At 44.7% G+C, this 20,550-nt stretch overlaps 1 protein-coding gene across 2 annotated transcripts in view; it reads right to left on the bottom strand.

The window, feature by feature from the left end:
• Nucleotides 1–491: 491 nt before the first annotated feature.
• Nucleotides 492–20,550, bottom strand: part of LOC139560542 (microtubule-associated serine/threonine-protein kinase 3-like) — a 69,294-nt gene continuing 49,235 nt past the window's right edge. For both annotated transcript variants that reach the window (XM_071377403.1, XM_071377402.1), the window contains 18 exons: nt 20,257–20,389; nt 19,010–19,077; nt 18,649–18,734; nt 16,533–16,741; nt 16,058–16,196; nt 15,520–15,652; nt 14,817–14,982; nt 13,890–13,991; nt 12,723–12,845; nt 11,785–11,906; nt 11,062–11,243; nt 10,400–10,521; nt 9,974–10,165; nt 9,406–9,632; nt 8,847–8,969; nt 8,218–8,354; nt 7,726–7,913; nt 492–4,261 (listed from right to left, as the gene is read on the bottom strand). In XM_071377403.1, coding sequence (XP_071233504.1) covers nt 3,453–4,261; nt 7,726–7,913; nt 8,218–8,354; nt 8,847–8,969; nt 9,406–9,632; nt 9,974–10,165; nt 10,400–10,521; nt 11,062–11,243; nt 11,785–11,906; nt 12,723–12,845; nt 13,890–13,991; nt 14,817–14,982; nt 15,520–15,652; nt 16,058–16,196; nt 16,533–16,741; nt 18,649–18,734; nt 19,010–19,077; nt 20,257–20,389 — 3,261 coding nt within the window. In that variant the 3' untranslated portion in view covers nt 492–3,452. The remainder of the gene's footprint in view (nt 4,262–7,725; nt 7,914–8,217; nt 8,355–8,846; nt 8,970–9,405; nt 9,633–9,973; nt 10,166–10,399; nt 10,522–11,061; nt 11,244–11,784; nt 11,907–12,722; nt 12,846–13,889; nt 13,992–14,816; nt 14,983–15,519; nt 15,653–16,057; nt 16,197–16,532; nt 16,742–18,648; nt 18,735–19,009; nt 19,078–20,256; nt 20,390–20,550) is intronic.

The raw sequence follows: 20,550 nt of genomic DNA, 5'->3' as shown, positions 1-20,550 counted from the left end.
ATCAGGAAGAGCTAATAATTAGGCTACTCCATCTTTTTTGTTGTTGTTGCCAATTAGCTACCAGGTTGAACAAAGAATATTCAAATGTAGGATTTTTTTTGGCTCCCGAGTGGCACAGCGATCTAAGGCACTGCATTTCAGTGCTAGAGGAATCACTACAGACCCTGGTTCGATTCTGGGCTGTATCACACCTGGCCATGGTCAGGAGTCCCATAGGGCCTGAGCACAATTGTCCCAGCGTCGTCCGGTTTAGGGGAGGGTAGGCCATTATTGTAAATAATTTGTTCTTAACTGACTTGCCTAATTAAATAAAGGATAAATAAAATAATGTACCTGGCCTTCAGATGTGAAGACTTATTGTTACAGACTATATATGTTTTGAATAGAGAAATACACATTTGATCACAATAAGCCTCTATAGTTGTTAGTGTTGTGAATGTGCTTCTCCAAAATGTAAGATGTAAGTCCCAAAAAGAACTGTACACTTCATATTATTCTTCTGCCATTCATTTATTTCAAACACTGTTAGACAATTGAGAGAAAATGAATTTCACACCAACTTTCACCAGAAACCAGTTTGGGAAATATACAATGAAGTTTGAGGGCCACCAAGGTAAGACAAAACAAACATTAATTATGTTTATGGATTACAATTGACCATTACAGATATCCCATTTATCATACATCAGGAAAAATATGAGAAGGTAGTTGTAATCAGTTGGTTATATTCTGCGTGCACCTCAGGCTTTCACCCCGTTTTATTATTGAAGTTGAATCAAAGACCACTAAATGAATACATTTCAGTTATGTAAAACTACACACTAATTTGGGTGCATTCAGAACCAGTGTCTTTTTTTCTTGTGTTACATTAAACAGTGTAAAAGTGCAGAATGGGTCATATATTTGCAATCAAAGAATCAGATAAATTCTCTAGCAAGCAAGACCATGAAAACAACATCTGACTAATATAACGACTAGTTATTCAGTTCAGTGAAAAATGTCTAGCATGAGGACACAGTATTATTTCCAATAAAGGGACCACACTTTGACAACATCAAGATCTGGGAAATCCATTTTGAATTGAATGACCTATTTTATTATACTCTCACAAAAATCACACTTATTTGTTTCAAGTACTAATAAAGTATATCAATTTTAAAAAGTAGATACGTTTTAGATTTCTGACCTTCTGTTATCCTGTCTCGTTCCAGTTGTTCAAGTATTAGTTGGTGACAAATTATTATTTGTATTTTAACTTGGTCAATATTCCCATATCCCCAGCCAACTGTGAAACACGTGTTCCTAACATCATCTGACATATATTAGGATGAACTGTCTTACTGTAACAGTTTATCTGAAATAACCACGAGTGGAAGAATTTTGGTTGTTCATTCAATAGTTGCAGAAGAAAACAATGACAGTATACAATGTTGACAGCCAAACCATTGCCTACATCTTCAAATCTCTCACCCTTCTATCAAGTCTGTTGTTCTTGAATGCCAACTTCCGTTTGGGTTAGTTATGGTGTTCGTAAACAGCATAGGCGTATCAGCAATGCAACAAGACTGCTTCCATATCAAACTATACAAAACACAGTTTCATTTCTTTGTCCTTCAGGGCTTCTGTTGGAATCCAGCTGATCCCTGTCATTCGTTGTTCAGAATAATTTAAAGGGGGTCTCCCGAGTGGCGCAGCAGTCTAAGGCACTGCATCACAGTGCTTGAGGTGTCACTATAGACACGGGTTTGATCCCAGGCTGTGTCACAACCGGCCGTGAGACAAGATCGAAATTGGGGAGGAAAAAAGGGGTACATTTTTTTTAAATAATTTAAATGGCCAAACAGCAGTTGAAACAATTACAAAGCGTACTCTTTTCCCCGTCACTGTTTTAGTAAAAAGCTGAGGAATGGGCTGGAGAAATGCAACTACTAAAATTCCTGATATCAAAAAAATATATAGTTTTAACCATGTTTTGAGGCTTTACAGGGTTTGTTAACATTTACTTTGTTTACAACCTGGAGAAAAACAAGTTTATATTTTGGGTTCTGTTGGGGAACTACAGTTGAACTAAGCTCATGAGGCTTTTATAAATTATAATCTTCAAGAATCAATGGGTACATATAATTAATTTAAAAGTCCAAAAATGGATGAAGCAACTGCAGATTGCCCCCTTTAACAGTGAAGATGAAAAAAGTTCACATACAGTACACATCTGACCCGAAAATGTAAACATTCATTCATATAACATTGTTTTAAAAAAACAGCACAGCGAGCCAGTTCCTACATACACCGCACAATTCTTAAAATGCAAACGGAAAACAAGAGTTCTGAAAAAGAATGAGAACAGTGTTCAGGGAAAACGCCTAACCTGTGCAAATACACTCTTCCGCTAGATTACATTGTAGGGTAGCTTGCTTCAACAAGCAGGTTAGTATGGTATTGCAGGATCACCAACAATCTAGTATCAAAAAGGTAGCACTGGCAGAACGAAGCGTTCTTTATTTTGTGTCCCGTCAATCATTTTGTGATTTAAACCAATGGAAGAAATCGGTGGAGTTTATCCATTTGATGACATCACTGGAATGATTGACAGGGCTTGGCAACAGGGCTCAATCATGAAGCTTCCTATGTACAGTACCTCTTACTTAGAAGGGTTCTTATGAGAAATCCATGCTTTGGCACGGGGGCACTATTTCACTATCCCTGTGACCATGAATCATTACTACCATATTATTGTTCTAGTGTGTTAAAGACGGCACTGAATTAAAGGGCTTGGACACACTAAGTACATAAACATTCAACGTATGTTTGAAAGGCCTATTTTGATCAGACAGAATCAGCAGCCATATTTCATGTCATGAAACACTTTTGGAATACTAATAGAATGTTAAACAATTTAACAGATATGGGAGAAAACATATTATTCATCGGCTGTCTGCATCTATAAGCAACATCCAAATCTTTGTTCTTAATTTAGTTCATTAACTTGGAGTTTCCTCATGTCTCTATCCATTCACACAACAGAATGGGCGCATCAAATTTGTGACATTGTCACAAATAAGGGCCAATAAATGAAGTCATCAGCCTGAAACAAATAAAATGAACATAAAAAGTAATAAATAGGTTATTTCATAAAAAAAGGTATTTACAAAGTACAAAAATGTTACAGGTGCTACAGTGAACCTAAAACCAAAGGTGGGAGGGATTAAACCAATTTTGGCTCAACAGTTTCGAGTGTGGTACGATGAATACTGTAACTCAACCGTGTGAAGTCTTTTTGTTGTTGTTGTACTCTCCCTCCAGTTGCCTCAATTGGCTCAGGCTTGAGTATATTCTCGCGGATAAACATGCAAGCCCTTCATATACGGTACAGTAGCCGGTCAGAGAGTATGTAACCTTAGTCTAGGGTGTGACTCTACCTAGACCTTTCACCTTATTGGAGCAACGCTAGGCTAATACCCCTCCTTCTCCTTTGGCTTGGATTTCTGCGCTGCTGTACCCTGTGCTCCTCGCCCTGCCACCTCCAGGCTCCAGTCGGACTGAGCCGAGTTGATCCACGACGCCTTGAAGCGCGGCTGCCTGATGGGGAGCGCAGGGCTTTGGGCCTCCTTTTCCTCCGGGTCGTCAAAGCTCACCTCCTGCACCGCCTCCTGCTTCTTAAAGGAGTCCCTCCTCTCAGACAGGGCCAGTTTCCTCATCACCACCACCTCATTGGAGCGGTGGTCGCTGCTGGCCGACTCCCTGTGGCTTCTCTGACCGCCCAGATAAAGGCCCTGGCGGCCATGTTGTTCTCCCACACAGACAAACCCTGTGGCGGTATCCTCCAGGTCCTCTAGCCCCTCCCCCTCCGACAGGGGCATTTCCATGGTGTGTCGGCGGGTGGCGTAGGCCTTCTTGTCCCCATGGTACACCCCTGAGAGCTTCTCAGCCGACTGCACCCTCTTGAGGAGGGGCGAGCGGGGCGGCTCGGCGCTGCGGGGGCGCACAGAATGGCGTGCGATGGTGGGAGGGGACAGGGTCTTGCCGTGGAAGCCGTGGAGGCCCTTTGAAAGGCTGGGGAGGGAGGAAGGAGAGCACTGGGGGGAGAGGGGCTGCGGAGGGGGGATACAGGCCAGCGGGGAGGGGGGGATGCTGCTGGTAGACTTGCAGCGACCTGCCTTGGTGTAGCGGCCCAGGACGTGGAGGGAGCTGGGACGGGCCTGGGGGACGGGGGAGTTGGGAGAGCTGGAGCAGGGAGAGGAGCTCTGGGGGGAGTTGGAGTCTGCGAGAGAACAGAAGAACATGTAGATAAGCCTTTGCTTTGTAATTGCAGAAATCAAACAAACATTCTCACTTTAGTGCTGATAACCGTTTGATAATAGCTACAATAAACGTTATCCTAAACTTTTTCTGTATGACATACAGTACAGAAATGTTATTTTAAATGGACAAAAAAAAAAAAATCTTTCAAAACAAGGACATTTCTAAGTGACCCCAAACTTTTGCAAGGTAGTGTATATACAGTGCCAGTCAAAAGTTTGGACACACCTACTCATTCAAGGTTTTTCTTTATTTTTACTATTTTCTACATTGTAGAATAATTGTGAAGACATTAAACTATGAAATAACATATATGGAATCATATAGTAACCAAAAAGTTTAATCCAAATATATTTTATATTTGAGATTTTTCAAAGTAGCAACCCTATGCCTTTGACAGCTTTGCACAATCTTGGCATTCTCTCAACCAGCGTCACCTGGAATGCTTTTCCAACAGTCTTGAAGGAGTTCCCACATATGCTGAGCACTTGTTGGTAGGGCTGGGCGATATGGCCAAAATATCATATCATGGTATTTTTCAAATTTTTGACTGTATTTTATGTTCTTGATTAATAAAAGTTCTACATTTGCTTTATGAGTAGTGCGTGACCCTATGGTGGCAACACATACACTACCGTTCAAAAGTTTGGGGTCACTTAGAAATGTCCTTGTTATTGAAAGAAAGGCAATTTTTTTGGTCCATTAACATCAAATTGATCAGAAATACAGTGTAGACAATGTTAATGTTGTAAATGACTGTTGTAGCTGGAAATGGCAGATTTTTTATGGAATGACTACATAGGCGTACAGAGGCCCATTATCAGCAACCATCACTCCTGTGTTCCAATGGCACGTTGTGTTAGCTAATCCAAGTTTATCATTTTTTAAAGGCTAATTGATCATTAGAAAATGTTAGCACAGCTGAAAACTGTTCTTCTGATTAAAGAAGCAATACAACTGGCCTTCTTTAGACTAGTTAAGTATCTGGAGCATCAGAATTTGTGGGTTCGATTACAGGCTCAAAATGGCCAGAAACAAAGACCTTTCTTCTGAAACTCGTCAGTCTATTCTTGTTCTGAGAAATGAAGGCTATTCCATGTGAGAAATTGCCAAGAAACTGAAGTTCTTGTACAACGCTGTGTACTGCTCCCTTCACAGAACAGCGCAAACTGGCCCTAACCCGAATAGAAAGAGGAGTGGAAGGCCCCGGTGCACAACTGAGCAAGAGGACAAGTACATTAATGTGTCTAGTTTGAGAAACAGACGCCTCACAAGACCTCAACTGGCAGCTTCCTTAAATAGTACCCGCAAAATACCAGTCTCAACGTCAACAGTGAAGAGGCAACTCCGGGATGCTGGCTTCTAGGCAGAGTTCCTCTGTCCAGTGTCTGTGTTCTTTTGCCCATCTTAAGCTTTTCTTTTTATTGGCCAGTTTGAGATATGGCTTTTTCTTTGCAACTCTGCCTTGCTTTTCTTTCAAAAACAAGGACATTTCTAAGTGACCCCAAACTTTTGAACGGTAGTGTATATTCTAAATTATTTCAATGGGTCTTTCTCCAGTTGGATTGTTTTATACTAGTCAATTCAACTTCAACCTAAAATAATTTCCTGCATTTCCATACATTTCTGCACTCATTTGAGATAATTTCCACACTGCTACGATATGGGGGAAAAATACTAGGCCTTATTTTAACCCAAATGTTGCAATTGTGATTTAGATCAAAACACTTGGGTGAACTTTTGGAATCATGGAAATATATTGTTTATTATAATTCTATAGTTAGAATATAAATAATAGTGGGCACTTTGAATAGTGTTGTCTGGCATGACAACGAATGAAAATGCCATGGACGAGTTATTGTAACAGGGTAGGAACCAAAGCGATGTTCAGTGTTTCCTAGGGGACCCTATAATCTTTGGCTTTATTCATATAGCCAACATATTCATGCTTCGCCTATTCCTCTTTGATTTAGAAGATACTGTTGCCTCCACCCGTATTGGTATCAGGCTAGCTACGTTTGCTCTGACTCAGTACTTTTATTAGCTAGTCAGCTAGCTAGCTAGCTAAAAAGTGATTAGTATTAGTGGCTAACACAATTTAGCTTAACTTGCTAAGAAAATACAAACTAGCTGTTCGCAGATGTAAGAAACACAAACTAATATTGTAATTATAGAACACTTAGATTTATATTAATTTCAAAGTGAAAACAACATCGTTGTCATCAACATTGTTGCATGTGCTGCATTGACCATGAAGACTGAATGAAAGTGTCTTGTGGTCAAACAACAACAAATGTGCTCATTGAGTGACAGGGGGTGGGACTAGGTCTGTGTGGAAAGCGAGAGAGAGCAGAGAGGGATGACTCAAGTAGCACAGTAAACAATAAAAATGGACGTTATAGACGGCGTATCACATTTAACAAACCAAACATTCAAATACCGTTATAGGTCAAGTAAAATCCCAAACTGGTCCGTGCATAAATACCGGTATATAGTAAAATACAGTATTCCGCCCAGCCCTACTTGTTGGCTGCTTTTCCGTCACGCTGCAGTCCAACTCATCCCAAACCATCTCAATTGGGTTGAGGTCTGGTGATTGTGTTGGGTCATTGTCCTGTTGAAAAACAAATGATAGTCCCACTAAGCGCAAACCAGACACTACCGCCTCCATGCTTCACAGTGGGAACCACACAGGTGGAGATCATCCGTTCACCTCCTCTGCATCTCACAAAGACATGGCGGTTGGAACCAAAAATCTTAAATTTGGACTCATCAGACCAAAGGACAGATTTCCATCGGTCTAATGTCCATTGCTCGTGTTTCTTGGCCCAAGCAAGTCTCTTCTTATTATTGGTGTCCTTTATTAGTGGTTTCTTTGCAGCAGTTCGACCATGAAGGCCTGATTCACGCAGTCTCCTTTGAACAGTTAATGTTGAGATGTGTGTTACTGTGAAGCATTTATTTGGGCTGCAGTCTGAGGTGCAGTTATTCTAATTAACTTTTCCTCTGCAGCAGAGGGAACTCTGGGTCTTCCTTTCCTGTGGCGGTCCTCATGAGAGCCAGTTTCTTCATAGCGCTTTATCGTTTTTACGACTGCACTTGACAAAACTTTCAAAGTTCTTGAAATGTTCCAGATTGATTTGATTTGTTATAGTTTTGATGTCTTCACTATTATTCTACAATGTAGAAAATAGTAAAAATAAAGAAAAACCCTTGAATGAGTAGTTGTGTCCAAACTTTTGACTGGTACTGTATGCCATTAAATCCAAAGCTTTGGCATAACACACGTTTCCTCAAATACAAATTTACTTGGTCTACCACAAGGGTTGAAACATTGTCAAACGCCCACTTACCAACACAAAATTATGCACGGCACAAAATGGTGGCCCAGTTTCGATCCAATAAAGAGGCTAGCTAGCAACTCACCTCCAGACTGGTCAGGGGCAGGGGAGCGGCAGGGTGTGGAGGGCCCAGGCGAGAGGCTCTGGGTGGGGGAGCCAGACAGGCTGTCACTGGAGGAGACTGAATGTTGGAAGCCGGAGGAGAAACTGCGACTGCTCTGCATGGGAGGAGGGGTGTGCTTGGACAGCTTCTTCCAGATGCTACGTCGTCTACTACAGGAGAGAAATGGGATTCAATATAAAGGCTGTGGGTATACAGGGTTTCAGCAATCGGTTATTAGACCGATTGGGTGTTAGATGATTTTTATAATAGTCTGATATATGATTATGTGAACGCAAAACATGGCAATGTTTGTATTCTGTGGCACAGAATTAATATTTCTTACAAATGGCACCCAATAGAGGAGAGCTTTTTGTCTTATCTGCCATGACACCCAGATAGCAGGTGCTACAGTAGCGGTGACTGGAGTAACTGTTCCTCATATAAATGGAGAGCCCTGTAATGTTCTGCTCTTACCCGTCCTGGCCGTCCTTCCTCTTGCTCTTCTTGCTGCGTCGGGCCATCTTGCTCTTGTAGCTGGTCTTCCTGGCTGGGCCCACCTTGATGGAGGTGTTCTCCAGGGCCGTGGTCTGCAGGGTCACCTTGCTGCCACTCTGGGAATAGAACGGCGATTGGTTTACTGGGCACCAAATGTTCTATGTAGCATAGATATTGCATATGGAATATATATTTCCTGCTTATAGAACAGTGATCACTGATTTGTAACAGGATTGCACAGGTGAAAGTAACAGGGTCTAAAATGGCCACCTGTCACAGGGGTTGGACGACAGGGACAGGGACGACTGCAGTGGGGTTAATATGAACAGGGACAATATAAGGACTGAGGAATTTCTTGGGGTTTCTTTTTAGAGAGACTGGTCTTGAGAAAGGCCTTGTGCTGAAACGTTAACCGGCTATATCCTCCCGTCTTGTTTCCTTTGTCATTTTTGGGGACAAAATGTAGTCATACTGTTTATATCAGAAGGTAGCAAAGAATGAATGAAGGTAGGTAAATAGGAAGGACAGAGAGAGACAGAGAGAGAGACCAAACAAAGAGAGGAAGGAGTATCAGGAAAGCGTGATGGTTCTCTTCCAGTGGGTCTCACCTTGAGAAGCAGCTCCACCACCTCAGTGTGCACCAGCCCCTGGACCGACTCCCCGTTCACGTGGGTGATGAGGTCACCAGCCCTCAGGCCCGCCTCGTGGGCCGGAGTGCCCTCCTCCACACACTACAGGAACACATGAAGAATAACCAACCAGAATGTAACCCTGACTGCTTTGGCATGTATCAATGCTTTCAGAAACAAAATGTAAAACAAGACTAAATAATATATTGGCTAAAGAAGAAACCGTAACAGACTGGCACACGAGCTAACAATAATACCAGTGGATTAAAACCAGCCAGACATGTGGTATTTGAAAGAACAAGTGTTGTTATAAACAAATATTACACATTATGAAATAACTAAACAACACAAACCAATACCAGACCACACAGATAGTTCAACCAGACAGTAAAACCAAGTCCCAATACTGCAGCAGTACTAGGAACCATAGAGATACATACTTGAGTGGCCTGTTCCATAAAAATGTCCCTGACCAAGATGGCCATCCTGTAGTCATGTTGTCTAGTGATCTATTTAATTCTGTGGCAAGAACACTTACCCAGACCATGTGGTGCACGGTGTAGACGTCCAAGTCCCCCATGTAGACGCGGATGGCACGCAGGGCGAAGCCGAACCTCTTCCCAGAGCTGTGGATGACCACGGGGGGGCGCAGGCTGGTGATGCTGAGGGACAGGTCTCCCCGGTTGGGGGACGAGTCTCGGGACGAGGGGTTGGAGGATAGGGACAGCGACGACTTGGGGCTGCTGGGGAGACCGTCCGTGGTATCTGGGGGTATGGAGAGAGAACACGTTAGGATTGAGGAATTTCTTGGGGAATTTAACAAAGTCAGTACAAGCATATCAATCATATAGGTTACAGGGCATTGTAGGCTACATACACAATACAGTGGTGTTGTTGTTGTTAGCATTATGCTAATCTCTGAATAGAGTCAGTGGCTGCATCTCAAATGCTTGGCCCATATAAACGGCAACTTTTAGCCATAGCTCTGGCCAAAAGCAATCCACAGAAATGTATGTTACCAGGAATACGGTACCGTTTGAGACTTGACCTCTCTTAACATCTGAGTATACTGGTACAAGCTAGCTAGCTCTGGTGGTTTAATTTACCTGGGGTGATGATGAGGGACAGGCCTGAGATGGAAGCTGACTTGGGGAGCTTGCAGGCCGCTGGGGGCCTGGGCTTCTCGGGGGTGTCCAGCTGGTGCCCGATGCGGCGGGACGCCCCACGTCTGTAGGAGGGCCGCGTGCCTGTGCTGTTACTACGGAGACGGATACGCCGCAAGTTGGACACTACCCCGTCTGAGAGAGGAGGGAGATAGAAAGAGAGAGAGGGGTGGGGGGGTAAGTGAATGTCTAACAGTGCACGCTAGAGTGTGGGCATTCTTCTCTTTTAGTAATGTAAGCCCAGTACAAATAGCCTGTGTGTATATATACACAAAATCTGTGTGGGTGTTTACTTTACGCATATGACAGTGTGTCTGTGGGTATAGGCCTAAACACATGTGTGTGTGAACCAGTGCAATCTAAACTCACCCTCTTCCTCAGCTGCGATGGCGAAGCGTGGCATGGTGTCCAGGCTCTGGGTGCTGTTCATCACCAGCGGACTGGCACTTCTCTCTGACTGGGACGAACTGGAGGAGGCCCTGGGACGCAGGCTAGAGGACAGGAGGGAAAGAGAACAGAATGAAGTTAACAAGGACAGGACAGGGCACACTTACAGAGAAAGGGTAGTTGTGATCTGGTTATGTTACAAGGGATTCAAGAACGACACTTTCTACCCACTAACTCATATTTAACTGAAATGTGTGCATGTATTCAATAGATGGACTTCAGTGTGATTTCTCCCTTATAACCACACACTGTTAGAAAAAAAGGTGCTTATCTAGAAGCTAAAAGGGTTCTTCGGCTGTCCCCATAGGAGAACCCTTTTTGGTTCCATGTAGAACCCTTTCCACAGACGGTTCTATATGGAACCCAAAAGGGTTCTTTCTACCTGGAACAAAAAAGGATTCTGCCTGGAACCAAAAAAAGATTATCCTATGGGGACAGCCAAAGAACCCTTTTGGAACCCTTTTTTCTAGGTGTATAAAAGGCAAATGTAGCAGAATTCTGTCGATGTTTTAGTTAGATCTAAACATGTCTCACAAGTACACACCAAACATAGTGTAGTCTGAGGCCCTTTCTCTGTCTCTCACCTTCCTCTGTGGCCCTCCGTCCTCCGGTCCCCGCTGGCCACGTGTTTGTGTCCCTCTCCTGGGGAGAGGACACCCTTCCCCTCCCACCTCTCCTCCTTCTCCTCACTGTGGCTGCGGTCCGACGACGACAGGCTCTGATTGGATGGCGTTGACGTGGACAGGTGCTCCGTGCTGCTGTACACCTGGGGGACACAAAGAGGTCAGGTGTCAGAGAAAAGGTCACAAAAAAGCTCAGTGAAATGACAAGCATGCTTTTTAAGGGTGCAATATGCAGAAATCCCTCCGGCATATCCTGGTTGCTAAAATTATTATAGTTATCCTAATTTCACTTTATTTGACAAAACAACCAATGTATAGTGTAGAGCAGGGCTCTCAAACCCTGTTTCTGGAGAGCTACCATCCTGTAGGTATTCACTCCAACCCTGTTCCTGGAGAGCTACCGTCCTGTAGGTTCACACTCCAACCCTGTTCCTGGAGAGCTACCGTCCTGTAGGTTCGTCCTGGTGTCAACAGTACAGGCTGGTGGTGGTGGTGGTGTGGGAAATGTTATCCTGGCACATGTTAAGTCCGTTGATACCAATTGAGCAACGATTGAACACCATGCCCCGAAAAATGTAGGCTGTTCTGGAGGCAACAGGTACGACCCAGTACTAGATGGGTGTACCTAATAAACTGAAGAGAATACATCCGAGCGATATGAATACATGTTGCGTCATTTCCCACCTTGCTAAAGCGATGTGCCACGGAGGAGAACTGTTTGAGCTCCAGGGACGTATCTTCGTCACATGTCTCATCATCATCATCATCATCTTCCGAATCCAGGTGGCTGTACCGCTCAGACCGGGCTGAAGAGCAACAGAGACACACATTAGTACAAGTAGGGTTGCAAAACTACCAGTAATTTACAAAAGTTACCAGAATATTTATAGGTACTCTATGGCAATCTATGGTAACTTTGGTCATTGATACTTTAAAAATGTATTCATATAAAATAAAAATCTTAATCTGTGTCCATATCGTCCATGAGTTTCAAGATGATACACCCTATGGTTCAAGAGAAAATAGCCTAAAATAAAAAATGACATTCTCAATTAACTCCGCAACTCTTCCAACAATTGACTTTTTTCACGTCTGCCACCAGTTTGGCGCCAAAACATTTACAACAAAGACATATTGACATGGTAAAATAAATAAAAGCATGTAAAAAATATAAAAGGATATTTAATGCTGAAACTCTCATATTAAACACAAACGATATTCGCTAAATGTATGGGTTATATTTAGGGTACTGTTTTACAGCTTAGTCATTCTATTTTAAAATCATCATAATTTATTGTTTAAAATCTTAATTTACATATTTTATAATGTTATGAAAATTCCATACCATTTGTAAATACTCCAGTAGTTTAAACTATGAAAAGGTACCAGTAAAATACCCTAAATACAAGTCAAGACAGGAGCAGCAGCATACTACACAGATTAGGTTAAATTGGCCCTAACTCCTGACCCTGGGTCAGATATTTTATCATCCCATATGATAAAGATTAGGCTGGCGGGTAAGGAATTCTGACCCTAGATCTGAGGTTAGGACCAACTTATAACTTCAGTACACAACCACATTTAAAATACTCCCAATGAGAGTGGTAAAGCTCGCCACCTACTGTCAAAGTAACTGGTGTCGTCCTCAGTCTCCAGTTGGGGGATAAACTCAGCTTTCTGTCGTAGCAGTCCGTTCCAGTCCAGACCCACAAAGAACATGTGCATCTTGACCTCTGGTGTTCCCCCTGGGAGTAACATGGGGATGCATGATTGTATCATTGATTTGATCAAACTATTCATCAATATGATCAACTGAATATACTAAACATTAGGAACATCTTCCTAATATTGAGTTCCACCCCCCCCCCCCCTTTTGCCCTCAGAACAGTCTCAATTCGTCGGGGCATGGACTCCACAAGGTGTCAAAAGCGTTCCACAGGGATGCTGGTCCATGTTGACTCTAATGCCTCCCACAGTTGTGTCAAGTTGGCTGGATGTCCTTTGGGTGGTGGACCATTCTTAATACACATGGGAAACTGTTGAGCGTGAAAAACCCAGCAACGTTGCAGTTCTTGACACACTCAAACCGGTGTGCCTGGCACCTACTATACCCCGTTTAAAGGCACTTCACTGAAGTGGATTTAACAAGTGACATCAGTAAGGGATCATAGCCTTCACCTGGATTCACCTGGTCAGTCTATGTTATGAATAGAACAGGTGTTCATAATGTTTTGTACACTCAGTGTAGTCAAATCCACATCACTTTAGGTGGTGCATATTTGGTTAATCTCATCAAACCAACTTGGTGATTAAAACAACTATTATGACATTGAACCGTTTCAGTAATCTGAAGGGGCTCCCGAGTGGCTCAGCGGTCTAAGGCACTACATCTCAGTGTTAGAGGCGACACTACAGTCGCTGGTTTGAATCCAGGCTGAATCACATCCGGCCGTGATTGGGAGTCCCATAGGGCGGCGCACAATTGGCCCAGCGTCGTCCGGGTTTGGCCGGGTAGGCAGTCTTTGTAAATAAGTATTTGTTCTTCACTGACTTGCCTAGTTAAAAATGTTAAATTGTATTGTGTGTATTTATTGATCTGTGGCAATGATATTGGTCATGTCCCTAAATAGAACTATCTTGTGATAACTTCTTCAAAAGTCTCAAAAACGTATCCAAGAAGTGACTTGTTCAATCAGATACTTCTAAAGTGTCCTAACATAATACTGTACTGACATCATACCCAAAATAAATACATGTATTTTTATAAAGGCAAAAAAGAAGCCACCCACCAGTCCCGAGGCGGTCTAGGGGGCTTTGTCTCAGCAGCCTGGTGATCAGGTCCTGGGCATCAGCAGGCAGGGTGTCCTCACCTTCAGGCCAGATAATGTCATCTGTGAAATACACACGTTTTGGAATACAATTTCATCTAAATTACACACAATACAACATGAAACATTTGGCAATAATTCAAACAGACTGGTCGTTGTGAATTGTGACATTGGTGATTAGACGTTTTTCTTGACATTGGTGATTAGACGTTCTTCTTGACATTGGTGACTAGGCGTTCTTCTTGACATTGGTGACTAGACGTTCTTCTTGACATTGGTGACGAGACGTTCTTCTTGACATTGGTGACGAGACGTTCTTCTTGACATTGGTGACGAGACGTTCTTCTTGACATTGGTGACTAGGCGTTCTTCTTGACATTGGTGACGAGACGTTCTTCTTGACATTGGTGACGAGACGTTCTTCTTGACATTGGTGACTAGACGTTCTTCTTGACATTGGTGACTAGGCGTTCTTCTTGACATTGGTGACGAGACGTTCTTCTTGACATTGGTGACGAGACGTTCTTCTTGACATTGGTGACTAGACGTTCTTCTTGACATTGGTGACTAGGCGTTCTTCTTGACATTGGTGACTAGATGATTGAAAGACACCTGGGACTGTGTGCCTATCACAGAGTCAGACAAGGTAGAGGGGGTGCTTGGGTCAAAAAGACAGAGAGCACCATGCAAAACTGGCAATCAATGGCCAAATAGGTGCACCATCTAGCTTTTCTAACTGTAGTGCATATTTACTGGATCTATTTGACCAGTCAGAGCCACGTTACCCAAGCCTGGATAAACCAAAGTGAATGATTAAAACAATAATAAACATAGCATAGCATAGCATTTAATCAGGCTAACATAACCCATTAATGTGATGACTCTCACCATTGACCACTTGTCCGAAGAGCTGTTCGGGCGTGTCCCCGAAGAAAGGCACGCACCCCACCAGGAACTCATAGAGGATGATGCCCATAGCCCACCAGTCCACCGGCTTCCCATAGCCCTGCCTCAGGATCACCTCTGGGGCGATGTACTCCGGAGTACCACACACCTGGGACAGAGAACCAGAAAAAGGGAGGATTTAAGAATGGACATTGGATGATAAAATGAGTATAGGGCAGGTAGGTAAACAGAATGAGAAGGTATAATAGAGAGAGACAAATAGAGACAGAGAGCAAGAGCGAGAGAACGAGAGATGGAAAAAATCTGATCAAGGAGAGAGAATAAGAAACAACAGTGAGTGAAAAAAAAATGTAAAAGCAAAAATGGAGAGAGAGATGGAGAAAAAACACAGAGAGAGAGATGGAGAGAAAGAGAACAGAGAGAGATGGAGAGAACAGAGAGAGAGAACAGAGAGAGAGATGTAGAGAAAGAGAACAGAGAGAGAGATGGAGAGAAAGAGAACAGAGAGATGGAGAGAGAGAGGACAGAGAGAGATGGAGAGAAAGAGAACAGAGAGAGATGGAGAGAAAGGACAGAGAGAACAGAGAGAGAGATGGAGAGAGGACAGAGAGAGAGATGGAGAGAGAAGACAGAGAGAGATGGAGAGAGAAGACAGAGAGATAGAACAGAGAGAGATAGAGCTCACCTGTTTGTCTATAAACTCCCTTGTGTCCTTCTCAATGTGCCCCTCATACAGGTTGGTGGTCATGTTCATCAGGCCGATCTTGGACAGGCCAAAGTCAGTCAGCTTGATGTGGCCCATGGACGTGATCAGCAAACTACGCAGGAAGAAAAATACATTAGAAATAATTGACCGTCGAACAAACAGAAAGCTGGATAGTGAACAATACCGAAAAAGCCTTTGTGCAAAGAACGTCCAGAATGTATGGAATACGCTGTATATAAACCTATAACCAGCCGCTCCTCTTCAAATGGCCACTTTGAAAAAATATATAGGCCTAGTACTGTAAAAGAATCCATCAACTCTATAGCGGTAGGCCAGTGGAGGCTGCTGAGGGGAGGACGGTTCATAATAATGGCTGGAACGGAGTGAATGGAATGGTGTCAAACACCTGGAAGCCATGTTTGATGTATTTGATACCATTCCACCTATTGCACTCCAGACATTACCACAAGCTCCTCCTCCACAAGCCTCCTGTGCGGTAGTTAAGTTTCACACTGACTTGTCAGGTTTCAGGTCTCTGTGTACGATGCCGTAGTTGTGGAGGTACTCCAGTGCCAAGACCGTCTCCGCAAAGTACATCCGGGTCATGTCCACTGGCAGCGGGCCAATGTTCTTCAACAGGTTGGCACAGTCCCCACCTGAGGAAGACAGCCAATAGACTGGAAAAGGCTGACAGCAACAAGCATGACAGCCTACTTTGATTTATGTGCTATTGCGACTTGATGCACCTGAGCTCAATTTTGAGCCTCATAGCAAAGGGTCTGAATACTTATGTAAATAAGGTATTTCATTTTTATATACATTTGAAAACACTTCTAAAAAGCTGTTTTCGCTTTGTCATTATGGGGTACTGTGTGTAGATTGATGAGGGATTTTTTTTTTTTTTATACATTTTAGAATAAGGCTGTAACGTAACAAAACATGGAAAAGGGTCTGAATACTTTTCGAACTGTATATCCTAAGTAAGAACCTACCTTCTACATACTCCATGACCATGCAGAGGTGGCGTCTCGTCTCGAAGGAGCAGAACATGGAGACCACAAAGGGGTTCTCAGCAAAGGTCAGGATGTCCCGCTCCACAAACACCTGCTGGATCTGGTTCCTCAGCATCAGATTCTGCCGGTTGATCTTCTTCATGGCAAAACGCTGCCGGGTCTCCCTGTGCCTCACCAGGAACACAGCACTGGGACCATGGAAAAGGAGAGAGAGAGAGAGAAAGAGAGAGAGAGAGAGAGAGAGAGCCAGAGAGCGAGCGAGCGAGAGCCAGAGAGCGAGCGAGCGAGAGCCAGAGAGCGAGCGAGCGAGAGCCAGAGAGCGAGCGAGCGAGAGCCAGAGAGCGAGCGAGCGAGAGCCAGAGAGCGAGCGAGAGAGAGCCAGAGAGCGAGCGAGAGAGAGCCAGAGAGCGAGCGAGAGAGAGCCAGAGAGCGAGCGAGAGAGAGCCAGAGAGCGAGCGAGAGAGAGCCAGAGAGCGAGCGAGAGAGAGCCAGAGAGCGAGCGAGCGAGAGTCAGAGAGCGAGCGAGCGAGAGTCAGAGAGCGAGCGAACGAGAGAGAGCGAGAGCGAGCCAGAGAGCAAATGAGAGAGCAAATGAGAGAGGGAGCCAGAGAGCCAGAGAGAGCCAGAGAGAGCCAGAGAGAGCCAGAGAGCGAGAGAGCGAGCGATAGAGAGAGTGAGCGAGCGAGAGCCAGAGAGCGAGCGAGCCAGATAGCCAGAGAGCGAGCGAGCGAGAGAACGAGAGCGAGCGAGAGAGCCAGAGAGCGAGTGAACGAGAGACAGAGAGAGCGAGAGACATAGAGAGCGAGAGACAGAGAGAGCGAGAGACAGAGAGAGCGAGAGACAGAGAGAGCGAGAGACAGAGAGAGCGAGAGACAGAGAGAGCGAGAGACAGAGAGCGAGCGAGCGAGAGCCAGAGAGCGAGCGAGCGAGAGCCAGAGAGCGAGAGCCAGAGAGCGAGCGAGCGAGAGCCAGAGAGCGAGAGCCAGAGAGCGAGCGAGCGAGAGCCAGAGAGCGAGCGAGCGAGAGCCAGAGAGCGAGCGAGCGAGAGCCAGAGAGCGAGCGAGCGAGAGCCAGAGAGCGAGCGAGCGAGAGCCAGAGAGCGAGCGAGAGAGAGCCAGAGAGCGAGCGAGAGAGAGCCAGAGAGCGAGCGAGAGAGAGCCAGAGAGCGAGCGAGAGAGAGCCAGAGAGCGAGCGAGAGAGAGCCAGAGAGCGAGCGAGCGAGAGTCAGAGAGCGAGCGAACGAGAGAGAGCGAGAGCGAGCCAGAGAGCAAATGAGAGAGCAAATGAGAGAGGGAGCCAGAGAGCCAGAGAGAGCCAGAGAGAGACAGAGAGCGAGAGAGCGAGCGATAGAGAGAGTGAGCGAGCGAGAGCCAGAGAGCGAGCGAGCCAGATAGCCAGAGAGCGAGCGAGCGAGAGAACGAGAGCGAGCGAGAGAGCCAGAGAGCGAGTGAACGAGAGACAGAGAGAGCGAGAGACAGAGAGAGCGAGAGACAGAGAGAGCGAGAGACAGAGAGAGCGAGAGACAGAGAGAGCGAGAGACAGAGAGAGCGAGAGACAGAGAGAGCGAGAGACAGAGAGAGCGAGAGACAGAGAGAGCGAGAGACAGAGAGAGCGAGAGACAGAGAGAGCGAGAGACAGAGAGAGCGAGAGACAGAGAGAGACAGGTTGCTTCTTAATAACAGTATTAAGTTAACTCTTCTGCGCTGATGTGAGAGAGCATGATCAGTAAGCATCTATCATATTGCTTTTGCCATATTTTGTTTCCAGATCAGTGCAAATGAAAGAGAGGAATCAGTCTTCACGAAGACTAGTAAAACACAATCTCTCTCCAGAAACAACCTCTAGTCCCTACCCCCTAGGCACTGTGGAGATCTGAGACGATTTGACCGGTGTACGTAATATGGCGCAATTTGTCCTCACAGCACTAACAATATTTGGGCAGGCATTTGAGCAGTGTGTCATAAACATTGGCGTGACATTTGTTGAAGAAATGTTAAACTGCCATTTTAGCCAACTTTCAGTTTCACTTCCGCGTTCAGCACACTCACATTTCCTCAAAGACAGAGACTGCTCTAAAATAAGAGCTCTTCCTCACCCATAGGCCCCGTTGCTGATGAGCTTGATGGTCTCAAAGTCGCTCTCTAGTGGTTTCCTGCGAGAAGGAGTGCAGGCTGCCCGGTTCTGAGACACAAAATGAATGAACAAAGCTATTTGACTCCAACACAAACAAATTTGCCAGGCCGAAACGGCTAAACAAGCTGTGTAACTGTCGCAGTTGTTTACGTTTAAAAGAGCTTTCATGACTTTGCATCTCATCCAAAGCCAAGCCAACTCAATTCTGGAACATGCTAGTTATAGGCCTACACAGTACTTGCTACACTATGCTAATACAATGCTTTCCATCACTATGATCTAACCATCATGGCTGAACTTGTAACTGTTTCTGGTTGCCTTACCTCAGTGTCGTCAGTGTCTCTGCAGGCCGCTCCGTGCCCCGGGCTGGTCTGCTCCAGATGGACCATGTCTACAGTACAACAGCGGGAGAGAGACCATGGTCAGGCACCAAACAGAAGGAAACACACAAACAAACTGCCTGGATAATACGAGACACTCATTTTCATTTTCTGTAGTAAATGTTGTGTGCCTTGATGAACATGACCCTTGCACTGTCACCCCTCTAACTCAGTGTGATCCCAAGTTGATCTATTGCATATTAAAGTCAGAGACAATATGGGAGAATCACTAAGTAGCAGCATCTTTTCAACAAGTAGCCGCTTGGCCAGGTTTCCAACTAAACCTATAGCGCTTCAAATTAAGAGATAGTGGTTGGTTTGGAACTGAGCCTGGAAACTTAAGGGGAAGACAACCCTGTTATGTACCAGGAAGAGCAACAGAAATAGCCCAAAGGCCGGCAGATGGCGATATTGATCTGGTATTGACCGGTTTGTGCCTAAACATTCTCCATCACATGCGTTGATTTTCCCCTTAACTAGATTTAAAGGCGAGAAGGTGGGAAAAAACAGGGAAAATATGCATACTTTCTTAATGAAACATCATTTTCCACCACCGTGCTCGTGGTTAATGCTACTTCCTGTTGTTGTGCCCTACACAACATACGGGACTGGCATTCCTAAGTGGAAAATTGTGTTTCATTAAGAAAGTAGGCATATTTTCAAAAGATAGAATTTGTACCCGATCTTTCTGGGACTCACCCACAAACAGGACCAAGCCTGACCTGCTGAGGAGTGACGGACTCCATCCTAGCTGGAGGGGTGCTCTCATCTTATCTACCAACATAGACAGGGCTCTAACTCCTCTAGCTCCACAATGAAATAGGGTGCAGGCCAGGCAGCAGGCTGTTAGCCAACCTGCCAGCTTAGTGGAGTCTGCCACTAGCATAGTCAGTGTAGTCAGCTCAGCTATCCCCATTGAGACTGTGTCTGTGCCTCGACTGCCTTTGAAATCTAGTTATGGGTGAAATCGACGCCTTTGAAGCCTGAATGGAGAATGTTTTTGGTACGAACCGGTCCACGGGGTTGCGAGGGTAAGACGGAAACATCTCAGGAAACCCTACAGATACCTTCCAATGGCTCCCACTGCTCATGCTTTAGCCGATGTATAGATGAGATAAATCTGTGAGGCCCATCCTTCTTTTTACCACTGTGGGATTCTAATAGGATGAGGAAGCACTGTGGTACTGTACCTTCCAGAGGGTCTCTGGTGAGGCCCAGCTGGCTGATGATGTAGCGCGGGATGTCTGTCTTGATGACCTGGCCCACCTTGGCGTGGCCCTCGGCTGCCTCCAGACGATGAAGGAACTCCTCCGGGTCAAACTCCTATTGGGGTGAAAAGCCAAGAGGAATATTGGTTATTATTATAATTTACATTAAATAGATAAGTATATATAAACCAGGGTTATTACAGTGTTATAACCGTGTAACAAGCTATCAAGTACATTCAGTGGTGGAGTACTTAACACCACCTCAATGTACTTAAC

This window comes from Salvelinus alpinus, chromosome 30 (assembly GCF_045679555.1).
Source record: "Salvelinus alpinus chromosome 30, SLU_Salpinus.1, whole genome shotgun sequence".
Taxonomy (NCBI): Eukaryota; Metazoa; Chordata; class Actinopteri; order Salmoniformes; family Salmonidae; genus Salvelinus; species Salvelinus alpinus.
This window is presented reverse-complemented; position numbering and strand designations above follow the sequence as displayed.